Source organism: Balaenoptera physalus, assembly GCF_965194825.1.
Source record: "Balaenoptera physalus genome assembly, chromosome: 4".
In the NCBI taxonomy this organism is placed as follows: Eukaryota; Metazoa; Chordata; class Mammalia; order Artiodactyla; family Balaenopteridae; genus Balaenoptera; species Balaenoptera physalus.
This window is the reverse complement of record NC_138891.1, coordinates 42,787,872-42,802,614: the sequence shown is the minus strand read 5'-3', so window position 1 is coordinate 42,802,614 and position 14,743 is coordinate 42,787,872. Positions and strand designations below refer to the sequence as shown.

Below are 14,743 nucleotides of genomic sequence, written 5' to 3'. Positions count from 1 at the left end.
GTGACAGAATTGATAAACTGAGAATGAATAGCCTATATCTGTGTTTCTTATGATGCTATTTCATGATTCCTTAATTCACAGGATGACTCAACTAAGGCTGGCTTATTTTTAAGAAAATTGGTCTATTTTTAGGAAAATTGGTCCCATCATGAAAATAAGCCAAGAGGAGACTGCACACAGGTCCTGAACAAGGGAAATCCAAAACCTACTCAAAGAGTTACATTATCAGCATCCATGAATAAACTCAAATATATGGAGAAGAACCTGGCAAAAGGACACAGGAGCCACACTGATGGGGCACCCACTAGCCAATTCTGGGATAATGTGAGCAACAAAAGAAAAGATTAACAGAAAGAAAACAAACAATCTGATTTTTAAAAGTAGGCAAAGGTTTTGAACGGCCATTTTACCAGTGAAGATATACGGATAACAAATAAGCATATGAAAAGATGCTCAACATGATAAGCCATTAGGGAAATGTAAATTAAAACCACAAAGAACACAACCAACCACCTATTAGGATGGTTTTAAAAAAATGACAACATCAAGTGGTGGTGAGGATGCACAGTTACTGAGATGCTGATACACTGCTGGTGGGAAAGCAAAAAGGCACGAACCACTTGGAAAACAGTTAAATATACAAATACTATAAGGATCCAACAATCGCATCCCTAGTTATTTATCCAAGTAAAATGAAACCTGTATACAAATATTCAAAGCAGCTTTACTCCTAATCATCAAAACCTGGAAGTTCAAATGTGCCTCACCAGAGGAATGAATAAACTGTGGTACATCCATACAATGCAATATTATTCAAAATAAAAAGTAACAAACTCTTGATATATATACCACACCTTAGATGAATCTCAAGGGTACCACGCTAAGTGAAAAAAACCAGACTCAAATGGTCACATACTGTATGACTGCATTTACATATTTTGGAAAAAGCAAACCATAAGGTCAGAAAACAGATTGGAAGTTGGCAGGAGTTAAGGATGGGTGAAGGGTTTGAAAACAAAGGGGTAGCAAAGGGAATTTAGGGGGATTGGGGAGGATGATAGAATTTTTTTGTATTTTAATTGCAGTGGCGATTACATGAATCTACACGTTAAAATTCAAAGAACTGTAAAACAAAGCATAAGCTTCACCATCTATAAGTTAATGAATTTAAAAAGAAAAATCAAGTTAAAATAACAATTACAAAGGATTAAATCCTTTAATCCCTTCAAACAGAAAACCAACTAATATAACCCAAGAACATTTGGGAACATCTGGACTAATAGACAGCATACGTCTCCTGATGCAATGCATTGAGAATTTAGCATTACATCTGGGGAAGTCCTGCTAAAAGGGCTTAACATAAATTTAATCATGAGGAAAGTCAGACAAGCCTAAGCTGAGGTCACTCTACAAAACAACCGGTTCGGACTCTTCAAAAATGTCAATTACATTTTAAAAAAACTCAGGAATGGATCCAGATGAAAGAAGTCTAAAGACGTAAGAGAACCCAATGCAACATACAATCTTAGATATTTATTTTTTCCATAAAAGACTTTATGGTTGGGATAACTGACAAAATCTCAATGTGGTCCATCAATTGGATAACAGTATTGTGTCAATGTTAATTTTCTGATTTTGATCATTGCACTGTGATTATGTAAGAAAATTCCTTGTTTTGGAGGGGAAAAACCAAATATTTAGGGGGTTACTCTTAAATGGCTCAGGAAAAAAAAAATTAAAAAGAGAAAGAAAGAAAATAAGGTTATGTTCACGTTTGGAAAATCCGAGTGAAGGGTATCAAGGAATTCTCTGTACTATTTTGCAACTTTTGTCTGAAATTAGGTCAAAATTAAAAATAAATTATTTTTAATAGTAAACGTACTCTGGGCTAAAAATACCAGATCAAGTTATCTAAAGGATGGGATCGGACTTCCCTGGTGGCACAGTGGTTACGAATCCACCTGCCAATGAAGGGGACACAGGTTCGATCCCTGGTCCGGGAAGATCCCACATGTCACGGAGCAGCTAAGCCCGTGCGCCACAACTACTGAGCCTGAGCTCTAGAGCCCATAAGCCACAATTACTGAGCCCGCGCATCTACAGCCCATGCTCCACAACAAGAGAAGCCATCGCAATGAGAAGCCCACGCACCGCAATGAAGAGCAGCCCCCGCTCGCTGCCACTAGAGAAAGCCCGCGTGCAGCAATGAACCCAACACAGCCAAAAATAAGTAAGTAAAATAAATAAATAAACTTATTAAAAAAAAAATAAAGGATGGGACTCAACATGAACACATTTACTAAAATTTTAAGAGTCATGGGAAAACTCCTGGCACTTACTCAGAACTGATCAGAGAAGTGTGTTCTAGCACAAAGTCTGGAATTCTGGGTTCCACTGCAGCAAGGAATTAGCTTGATGCTGTTAAACATCTAACCACACAAGCAACTCTCTCCCCTCAACTGTTTCCTTGCTCATCAAGTGCCTCTTGCCAATAAAACAGCAGCTTCAAGTGCAGATTTGGCCACAAAAAAATAATCAATCATACTGACTTAGAATATTTATAAATTGGGTTATAAATCAGGTTCCTGTTATTTTGATTAATACCAGCATTCTCAAGTTGTATCAACTCTGGGACATAAGCCTGGAAATTATCCTCTAAAATGGTAGATTTATCAAGGCTATATAACTGTGCGCACTCTTGGCTAACAGCTTTTCTTTTAGCTATATTCCCTCATCTTGTCACAGCCTTCTTTCAACCAACAGATTTCATTACTCATAAAGACACAACATGAAAACAGGTAAGACTAAATAAGGTGAGTGAGAAATTACATTTTTCAGTGGGAAAGTCATATGACAAGTACTTAAATAACATTAATTCTACTTCAGAAACCTGCATGAAATTTAAATATGACACCCACATAATCACTTCAAGGACACAAAAAAGGGGGAGAACGTTTTTATTTTCATGCTTTTTAAAGTCTTGACATAGAAGAGGTAAACACAGACCACAGGTAAAAACTTTAAATATGCAGACAGAAGCCACTTTAGAAAGCACAGGCCTTTATTCAAAACTTCAGAATTATGGAGTCTGATCTTAAAAAAAGGAAAATGTTCCATTTAGCACTTACTCAATTTCCTTATATAGTGGTATATATAGAATTTATGAATTAGCGCTTAGTAAGTCTGATCTTGCTTATAGAAGTAGGATCTTAATACTTCATTTTCAGAACACTTTAAAACCCAAGCCAATGCTTTTCCTTCAAGGATGTGGAAGGCATTCCTCATTCAAATCTGATTCGTGCTTTTATAAAGCATGAAGATAATTTTCATTATTTCATCAACTATATGCTGGATTCTAATACTCTTTTTGAAAGTGATGTGTTCAGTGATAGAAACTTATAAAGAGGGAATTCGTTCTCAATTTGTAAACCAAAATTTTAAAAGCAAAATCCATGAAGTGATAGGAAGACATTTTTATGACATAAGCAGCTACTTCACTAAGTTGCTGGCACAAGCCAAAACAACAAAGGTACAAATTGTTATTTAACCTTTAAATACTGTTTGCTATAAATCTACAAATATTTTAAATATACTTTCTTCTGCAATGAAAATTAAGATAATCCCCAGCTTAACAGCTTTTGAAGAAATATTACAAATAAAAAAGACAGCTTTCCTACTGAATGTCCAACAATAAACTGAACCCCAAGTTTTCTATCCCAAGGACATAAAAATGATCTAAAGTGGACTAAGTGCATGGCAAGTTCCTATTAAAAATGATTCTTCATATGCTCTTCTACTAAAGCAATCAATATAAAAAGGATGTGAAAGCTTGTTTTCTGCTTGAGGATTTAGGTAACCTCCAAGGAATCACAACTTGTGAGCTTTTAAACCCAGAGCTATAGTATGTGAAAATACTAGTGTCTGATAAAAAAGCAAGCCAATAAAATTCCATACGTAAAATGGCCTAAATATCAGTAATAATTACATTCTGCATTTTTTAATCTAAAACTTCAAAGCCATCAACCTTTATCAGCGCTTCAAGTGAACAATCAAAATAGTCATATTTATTCAGGTTTAAAACTAAATTTCTCTTCTCTCAATATGAAGGCACAGAGAGAATAGACAGTAAAAATTATTTTGTCCAACATCCTGAGCCTACGGATGTGGAAACCACCTACAACATGATCTCATTATGTCATCATCGATTCACCTTCTTCACCAGTAGCATCTGGGGAAATGTGAAGGTCTTCAAGCATCTCAGCCAGACTAATTTGAGGTGCTCCTTCATCATCTGTGTCACCTTCCACAGGAATGGTTGAATCTAAGAAAAAATACAAAGAGGATTTCAAATAAATACAACTATGGAAATATGCAAATACCTGCGCCCAGCAGCATTACTATTATTTAACCATATTATATCCACAGCACTTATATCATATCTAGAGCAGGCATTTAAATATGCATTGAATGACTGAACTTGCATAAATGTATGAATAACTATCCACTTGTATAGGGGTCAGCAAATTGAGGGATCATGCTAGGATGCAAATGGTATCAAATGTGGTATAGTAAACAACATTTTAATAAGTTTTACTGTTGTGCAAGTTTGGGATTTTTTTGGGGGTGGGTGGGTAAATGTTTAGAGTAGTTTTAAAAACACATGATAAAAGTCATTTATGGAATCAGAGTTTAAGATACCAAAATACTCATACTGGGTTAATATATTTATTTACAGAAGCTACAACTTAAATCAAATACTCCTAATTCACCAACCTCTATAAATGTTCACATTTTTTCTAATTGCCTCATCTTCTTCAAGATCTTCAAGGAAATCTTGGTATTGCCTATAGAAGGGTAAAGAAACATTTAAGGTATTTCACCTTTACCAAGAAAGTATGAAGTTAATGTTTTCTTCATTTTCAGCATTATAAGTGTGTTCCAAGTATTAAAATCTTTAAAAATAGTAAATGAAGGTCAAATATGGATGTTAATTAAATACTGACAGGTTTTTAAAAATTCTTTTCTTTCAAAATCACATTATTAAAAAAAATACACACCTGAATATAGGTGACATTAAATATAAGACAGTAAGAAGACCCCTTCATACTTTACCCTCCCCCCAAAAAAATGTATGGCCAAGTTGCAATACACACACTTTAAGACTATAGATGAAATAGTCAAATATGTACTTACAATATCTATTTAACATTATATACTTATATATATGTATTTTAAATTATGAGACTATATTTTAGAAATATTGCTGTTTCCCACTCACATTTCATGACACAACTTTATTTAAACTTTTCGTTTTTTTATACATCAGTGTCATTAATGTCATCATTAAAGCCACTTTTCTAATCATCCAATAAACTTTTCTAGAACACAGTATCTTCATTTCTCCTTAAGTTGTTTGAAAAACAGCATGTTTGATATCAATGTGCTATTTTCTTTTTATACTAAATCATAAGTACTCATTTGTTATTTCTGACATCCACAAGGTAACTGCTCATTATATTTTCAAATGAATCATCAATAATAACACTGCAATTGTCAGGTCATAACCCAGGAAATAATAACTAAATCTGTGTTAAATGTCATTACATCTGTTCATACTGATCCAAACAACATATTGATAAGAACAGAAAATTAATATTGAGTGCAAGGAGCAAGTGTGTGGTGACTATTTCTTTATGATAAAAAAACCATGAAGATTTATCATAAGGATTTCCTTTGAGACAACATATAAAATATAAAGAAAATGGGACCTTTCATCATCTGTATCCATGTTTTCTCTATCTCTTGCAAGCTCTTTCAGTTTCCAGTTTCTACGACGCTGACGTTTGGTACGGTCATAGCTCTTCTTGATTAACACCTAAAAGTAAGAGAAATATTTGCAAAGTTACAAAAAAAATGGGAACTAGGTAACAGGACCTCAAAATCCAACAAAATTTTTAAAATGAAAGCTTATGGAAATGCCAGGAAGACACCAAACAGTGTCTTGACAGTGGTTATACCTTAAGGGAAAGGAGTAGGGATCAAGAAGTGGTGTCAAGAGAACTTCTAACATTTTTATTAAAGTACTTAATATTTTATGAGAATGCATTTAGCCATTATTTGTATAACTGTTAAAATTTATTAACTGAAATTTTCCAGCGACTGAAAATTAAAATTTTTTATACCAAAAATTTCATGTTTCTGGTGGTTTTTTTTCTTCCTTTATACCAAAGTTCAGTTTTCAGCTACCATTCACATAAATCATTCTGAAACATTATCACAGGCAGACATGTTTTCTCCCTTTCATTCCTATGAATAAGCACTTATAGAATTATATATCTATTTTCACAACTGTATATCCTAGAACAATTTAATAAAGTGTGGAATAAATGAAAATAACTTTATAATATAAAATCTATGTAAGACCATTTTGATCTTCTCTTATGACCTTTTTGAAAAATACCTATTTAGACTTACCCCGAAACCATGCTTTCATTTCCTAATTTATTAATTAATAAAAGCACAACTGGGTGGTGAGGAGGGGAGCCCTTCTTATACCATGACTTTATTTTTGCCCACAGCTAAAGAGATCAATGTTTATTTTAAAAGATTAAGTTAAGCAAACAGGAGACAGGGTCTTTTCACATTTCACATTCACTGTTGCTCAGGATTCTGATAAACTCATGTTAGAATTTAACAGATTTTTTTCAGAAGTAACATTCTTTTTTCTAAGACTTGACACTGTGAAGATTACTTTCAACTACAATTATATTCAAACCTGAATGATGGTTTTAACTCTAAATGCCTTCTTAACAACACATGAAATAAGCTGAGCCTAAAAGAATGAACAGGAATAAATTCTAAAGGTCATCATTTTTAGCTGCAAATTTATTTTTACTCTACAGATACTATCAAGCATTCTGACAGAATGAAAATTTGATTATAAGAGCAGCCAAAAAACTCAATAAATCTTGGATATTATCCACTAAGAATTATCTTAAATGAAGGTTTTGCTATTATACCTTAACTGCAATTTCAAAAGAAACCTCTAAATTGATTACTTTCAAAAATGTGAACTCATGCATCTTACCCATAAGAGTTACATCAATTGTCTCCAACACATGAAAAAGAGGAAAATCTAAAGCCTTACCACATCTGGGACTCTATCTGATTTCATTTTGTTGGCATGCTCATCATTTAAGTTACAGTTGGCCAAATCAAACCTGAAATGAAAACAATGAAACACTTAATGACAAAAACACTTACTCTTTCCATGTAACTTTTTATTTTATAGATGATCACCTAACAGTTCCTCCTAAGATCAAACATTTAATACGCTTTCCCACTTTAGAAGTTTTGCAGTGTACTATACAGTGAACAGGCTTCTACAGATCCTGGTAAAGATAATAATGCACTCTATCTCTCAGTTTCACATGTCATCCATTATTGTCCACCTTACTATACTCTTGTAAAAGAAGCAAAACAGACTTATATATCAGTCTAACATTAGGATTCAGTTACATGGTTCCATTCAGTTTATAGACAACAAAAACAAAACACCCCTCATTCTCTAGTAAAAGGAACTGAAACCCTAAGAGCAAAAATAATGTTTAAGGCATGCTTATAAGCTCTGCATCAGAATGGACTATCCTATGGCTAAAAAGACCCCTTACATGTATAGCTGCCATATTTTAAAAGTGAAATATTTTAACAACAGCATATGCATAATAAAAAACTACTTGCTCCCTCAAAAAACTACAAACATAATCTGATCATACTACTTCAGGGTTCAATTACTCAAAATCTTGTAATAAATGACTCTAAGATAATGGCCAAAATGGAATAACTATGGGCTTCTGTCCAATCAATAATTTCATTTAGTTATCAATAATAAAGTGAGCTATATGGCTCCTAAGAACTCTTAAATTCTTTTTAGGATAAACAACTTTATTTTAGATAGCTTTGCTGGCTCCCAGAGAAACTCTGCAACGCTAGTCGGCAGTTTAAAATACTATAAAATAATACAAACCCCAACACCAGGTCTCCAGGATTTAGAAGATGTCCCAAATGAGTGCGACAAAAATACTGTTTATCTGTATTCATTTCAGATGTTTTCTGTACCCAGACTTCCCCGAGGGTATGCTTAACAGGAAAGAAAATAAACTCTTCAATAATCTAGGCATAACTTAAAAAGCATCTCATAGAAAAGTTAGATACAATGTTGATTTTGGTTTTCCAATTTTCATTTTAAAGACAGAAATTGTTTTATTTTCCAGATCTCTGAAACACTGTCAAAATTAACAAATTACTGAATTATGAGTACAGAAAAAGACTCATAAGTAATTCATAAAATAAATATTTTTGTTAAGATTTTATTCAAGGCTTTTATAAAACATTAACATTGTCACCTAAAAACAGACACATATGTAGAATTTTCAAAAGAAATGTTCTCACAGGGAGATGGGCCAACACAGACTGAGCAAAAAGAATAACTAAAAAAGTAGGGGAATCTTAAATCCAGAAAATATCTTAAGCAACCCCTTGTTTTACACATAAGGTTAAAAAAATCAGGCTTCAGAGAAAATAATCTAGCAATCCCAGCAGCACCACTACCACAACAGAACCCAAATCTTCATCAGTTTTTTCAATGTCTACTATTTTGAGGTGTAACTTTTTTTTAAACTATTTACCATGGAAACATCATCTCAAGTTTGAACTTTTAAAGCAGAAAACCATTAAAGTCCCTTTCCAACATGGAATTTTACAAGCAATTTTAACTGACATTTCAAACTTCCCGGCTGAATGAAGTATAGCACATGCCAATACCTTTTACTAACAAAAACAGAAACAAGTAAAATGGGATCAAGAGCAAAATACTAAGAATTATAGATAGAATTAAGGAATCTCAAAGAGGTGAAAAGAAGAGATAGAGAGAGAGGAAGAAACTGAAATAACAGACAGGTCCCAGATTTAGGAAAAAACTGGAAAAAAAAAATTGAATTACCAGGGAAACACTAAATTCTAGCTAAATGCATATTTTGAAAGCAAAGAAAGTTTTATATATGCCTGAGGGGAAGTGGTGGTGCTTAAATGTTAAATGATAAACGTTTGTTCTTTTTTTTTTTTAAATAAATTTATTTATTAATTTGTTTTTATTTTTGGCTGTATTGAGTCTTTGTTGCTGCTCATGGGCTTTCTCTAGATGAGGCAAGCGGGGGCTACTCTTCGTTGCGGTGCGCGGGCTTCTCATTGTCTTGGCTTCTCTTGTTGCAGAGCACAGGCTCTAGAGCGCAGGCTCAGTTGCTCCACAGCATGTGGGATCTTCCCAGGCCAGGGCTCGAACCCGTGTCCCCTGCATTGGCAGGCGGATTCTTAACCACTGCACCACCACGGAAGCCCTAAACGTTTTTTCTTAATCATATTATTAAATTTTCTATTTTAAAGAAAAATATGAAAAGTAATTCTTCCATTCCCATTGATTTTCTCAAGTTATCGGAAGTTTTTTTTGTCTCAAGACACAATATTACCTCAATAGAAATGAGCACTGTTAGTATACAGTTTGGGGGGGCCTCTAAATACTATTTTATAGTAGAAGAAATCAGACTTACATCCTTGAAGAAACACCTGATTTCAGATATGGGGTAGGAATTACACAATGTGATTTTGGAACACCTAAATGTTGTGGTGTTGTCCCACAAAGTAAGGATGCTTTCAAAGACTAGGAAAGTCATGTCAAAAGGACAAAGGAATAGACCTATATCTATTAAGGAAATTGAGTCAATAATTAGTAAAATAGAAAGCACCAGGCCCTGATGGATTCACTGGTGAATTCTAGCAAACATTTAAGGTAGAAATTATACCATTCCTCTAGAATCTTTTCCAGAAGGCAGAAACAGAGGGAATACTTCCTAACTCATTTACAAGGTCAACATTACCTTAAAACCAATACCAGACAAAGACATTACAAGGAAAGTAATCTACAGACCAATCTCTCATGAACACAGATTCAAAAATCCTCAACAAAACATAAAAGAACTGTACACCATTACCAAGTGGGATTTAACCCATGTATGCAAGGCTGGTTCAACATGTGAAAATCAAATTAATGTAGCCCATCAATCATATCAACAGGTTAAAAAGGAAAAAAAATCACATGATGATATCAATAAAGAAAAAGCATCTGACAAAATCCAACACCCATTCATGATAAAAAAAAAAAAAAGCCTCTCAGTAAACTAGAAATAGAGGGGAAGTTCTCCACCTGATAAAGAATATCTATTAAAAAAAAAAAAACCTTAAACCTAACATTATACTTAATGGTGAGAAACTTGCAGCTTTCCCACTAAGATCAGGTACAAGGCAAGAATGTCCCCTCTCACTACTCATTTTCAATATCCTACTGGAAACCCTAGCTAATACAAAAGATAAGAAAAGGAAATGAAAGGTAAATAAATTGGAAAGGAAAAAATAAACTTATCTTTGCAGATGACATGGTCATCTACATAGAAAATTTAAACGGACCAAAGAGCTCCCAGAATATAGCAAGGTTATAGGATACAAGGTTATAAACGAAAGTCACTTCCCTATATACCAACATAAAAAAGTGGAATTTGAATTTTAAAAAAACCGTTTACATTAGCACCCCTATAAAAATGAAATACTTAGGTGTAAATCTAACCAAATATGTATAAGATCTGTATGAGGAAAACTACAAAACTCTGATGAACAAAATCAAAGAACTAAAACAGAGAGATGTTCCATGTTCACAGACAGGAAAACTCAATACTGTCAAGATGTACGTTCTGCCCAACTTGACCTACAGATTCATGCAATTCCAATCAAAATCCCAACAAGTTTAGCCACAGAGGCATAATTACAGCATAAGGAATATGGTCAGCAATACTGTAATAACTTTGTATGGGGACAGATGGTAACTAGACTTATCAGGGTGATCATTTCATAATGCATGAAAATATCAAATCACTTGTGTAGTACACCTGAAAATAACATACTGTTGTATGTCAACTATGTTTCAATTTAAAAAAAATTCCAATAAGATAGTCTGTGGATATCGACAACTGCTTTTAAAGTTATACCGAGACAAGAGATTCTGAACAGTCAACACAATTTTGAAGGAGAAGAACAAAGTTGTAGGACTGACACTACCCAACTTGAAGACTTACTATAATGCTACAGTAATCATGACAGTGTGGTACTGACAAAAGAATAAACAAATATTATACATCAATGGAACAAAATAAGAGAGCCCAGAAATATACCCAAATAAATACAGTCAACTGATCTTTGACAAGGGAGCAAAGGCAATACAATGGAACAAAGACAGTCTTTTCAACTAATGGTGCTAGAATAACTGGACATTGACACACACACACACACAAAAAAAAGTCAATCTGGACACAAACCTCACACCCTTCACAAAAATTAACTCAAAATGGATCATAGACCTAAGTGTACAACACACAACTATAAAACTCCTAGAAGATAACAAAGGAGAAAATCTAGCTGAACTTGGGTTTGGCAATGACTTTTTCAATACAGTAACAAAGGCAGGATCCATGAAAGAATAGTTGATAACCTGGACTTCATTAAAATTAGAAACTTCTGCTCTATGAAAGACAATGTCAAGAGAATAAGATGATAAACCACACTGGGAGAAAATATTTGCAAAAAACATATCTGATAAAGGACTTTTAACCAAAATATACAAATAACTCTTAAAACTCAAAAATAAGAAAACAACTTGATTAAAAAATGGGTCAAAGACCTTAACAGACACCTCACCGAAACAGACATACAGATGGCAAATAAGCATGAGAAAATACTCCTCATCATGTGTCATCAGGGAAATACAAATTAAAATGACAATGAGATACTACTATATACCTATTAGGAAGGCCCTAAACACTGACAAATCCAAAATCCTGACATCAAATGTTGGTAAAGATGTGGAGCAACAGGAACTCTCACACGTTATTGGTGGAAATGCAAGATGATGCCACCACTATGGAAGACAGTTTGGCAGTTTCTTACAAAACTAAACATACTCTTACCAAATGATCCAACAAACATGCTGCTTGGTATTTACACAAAGAAGCTGAAAACCCATGTCCACACAAAAACATGCAAAAGAATGTTTATAGCAACTTTATTGATAACTGCCAAAACTTGGAAGCAACCAATATGTTCTTCAGTCAGTGAATGAGTAAACTGTGGCACATCAAAACAATATTATTTGGCACTTAAAAAAAAAAGAGCTATTAAGCCGTGAAAATACATGGAGAAAATTTAAATGCACATTACTAAGTGAAAGCCAATATGAAAAGACTGTATGAGTCCAATTATATGACACTCTGGAAAAGGCAAAACGATACAGACAGTATCAAAAAAAAAAAATCAGTGATTGCCAGGGGTTAGGAGTGAGGGAAGGATGAACAGGCAGAGCACGGAGGATTTTAAGGGCAGTGAAAATATCCGGCATGATATCATAGTGATGGATACATGTCACTATACATTTGTCCAAACCCATAGAAAGTACAATACCAAGAGGGAATCCTAATGTAGAATATGGACATTGGGTGATTATACTGTGTCGATGTAGATTCATCAATTGTAACAAATGTACCACTCTTTTGGCAGGAGAAGGGCATTTGATAATGGCGGAGGCTATGCATGTGTGGAGGCAAGGAGTATACAGGAAATCTTTTACCTCCTCTTAATTTTGCTGTGAACCTGAAAGTGCTCTAAAAAAAGTAAGTCATTAAAAAAAAATTTTTTGAAGGAAATAGAAACTATTCTGAAGGGGCTCCTACTGGCTACATTTGAGGTGATCTGAGAGGGAGGGAGGGAGGGAGGGAGGAAGGAAGAAGGGAGGCAGGGTAGTAGCAAAAGGAAAAGAATTCATAAATTACAATGGAGAGACCTGGCTATCAGATAAACAGTCAAACATTACTTGCCTCTTGATATATCATAAAAGGTACATAGCATCACCTCTGAAATGTTCTGCCAAAAAAAAAATTAACCTAAACTTAAATAAGACTTTAGATCCATTTTCCAGTTTAAAGGAACTATAAGAGATTACAAAGCAAGTTAAATGACATCATGAGGAAACAATAAGACTAGATCCACAAGATAAATAAATGCCTTAGTTGCATTAGGAAGTTGGTATCATAAAAAAATGAATTAGAAAAAAAAGGGGGGGGCTGTTATTAAATATTTAAGAGGTACAATATTCACATTCAATATACAGTCCCCAACTAGACACTGGTTTGAACAAACCATAAAAGGCACTTTGGGACAAATAAGGAAATCTGGCAAACTATGCAGTTTATATGTATGATAGTACTTTGATTATACAGAAAATGTTTCTATGTTTTAGAGATGATTATTAAAGTATTCAGTATTTACTGATGATATATATATTTAATTCAAAATATTTGAAATTTTTTAAAAAGCAAGAGAGGGTTAAGCTTGTCATTTGGTCTTTCTGTACAAAAGGAAAGGAAATGCTTTTTCATAATAGTATTTTTTTAATTTTTCCAATATTAAAGAGAAAAAGTTAACTTACTAGATAGTGTAAGTCTGATAGTTTTCACCACAATGACCACACGTTAAAAGCAAATGGCATACAAACACAGAATGCATTTTTAACTGAATGTGCTGGTTAGCTTCTTCGGAACCACATTTTGGAATTACCAACAAATTTAAAAAATAAAGATACAAAAAAAAGAGAGAGGGACACTAAAACAGTAAGTTGGGGGCTAGGGAGAAGTAAGCAGGATGGAACTTACCTTTTTTGATATCATTCCAGCACCTGCATTGCGTTTTAGATCTCGGACTATGCTGCATTCCATAACAATAAACTCCTCTAGCTGTTTGGGATGGCATAAACTATTGAAAGGATGACTCCAAAAAGTGTTGCCATCAATATCTGCAACTAAGAATAAACAAAGAGCATTAAAGAACAAAAGAACTGAAGTATTTCAAAAGCCATCAAATGCAGTGCCAGGTGAATGCCCAGAGTGTCCGAGCCCGCTTCCAGGGTTTCAGCAGCAGCAACCCATGAGGTGGATTTCAGATACTCAGACTCCACCTATACTTTCACCTACATTGGCGGCCCCAGAAGCCATGTGGCTGACAGGGTCTTGGTGCTCCGGCCGGGTGTCAGGTCTGTGACTCTGAGGTGGGAGACCCGAGTTCAGGACATTGGTCCACCAGAAACCTCCCGACTCCACGTAATATCAAATGGCGAAAACTCTCTCAGAGATCTCCATCTCAACGCTAAGACCCAGCTCGACTCAACGACCAGCAAGCTACAGTGCTGGACACCCTATGCCAAACAACTAGCAAGACAGGAACACAACCCCACCCATTAGCAGAGGCTGCCTAAAATCATAATAAGGTAACAGGCACCCCAAAACACACCCCAGACGCAGCACTGCCCTGGACAATATCCAGCTTCATCCACCAGAACACAGGCACCAGTGCCCTCCACCAGGAAGCCTACACAACCCACTGGACCAACCTTAGCCACTGGGGGCAGACACCAAAAACAACGGGAACTACGAACCTGCAGCCTGCGAAAAGGAGACCCCAAATACAGTAAGTTAAGCAAAACAAGAAGACAGAGTAACACACAGCAGATGAAGGAGCAAGGTAAAAACCCACCAGACCAAACAAATGAAGAGGAAATAGGCAGTCTACCTGAAAAAAAAGTTCAGAGTAATGA

General features: G+C 34.7%; 1 protein-coding gene across 3 annotated transcripts in view; it reads right to left on the bottom strand.

The window, feature by feature from the left end:
* Positions 1-2,941: 2,941 nt before the first annotated feature.
* NMD3 (NMD3 ribosome export adaptor) overlaps positions 2,942-14,743 on the bottom strand; it is a 138,324-nt gene continuing 126,522 nt past the window's right edge. For all 3 annotated transcript variants that reach the window (XM_082458413.1, XM_082458414.1, XM_082458415.1), the window contains 6 exons: positions 13,806-13,951; positions 8,027-8,139; positions 7,148-7,220; positions 5,769-5,875; positions 4,774-4,844; positions 2,942-4,321 (listed from right to left, as the gene is read on the bottom strand). In XM_082458413.1, the coding sequence (XP_082314539.1) occupies positions 4,191-4,321; positions 4,774-4,844; positions 5,769-5,875; positions 7,148-7,220; positions 8,027-8,139; positions 13,806-13,951 (641 nt within the window). In that variant the 3' untranslated portion in view covers positions 2,942-4,190. The remainder of the gene's footprint in view (positions 4,322-4,773; positions 4,845-5,768; positions 5,876-7,147; positions 7,221-8,026; positions 8,140-13,805; positions 13,952-14,743) is intronic.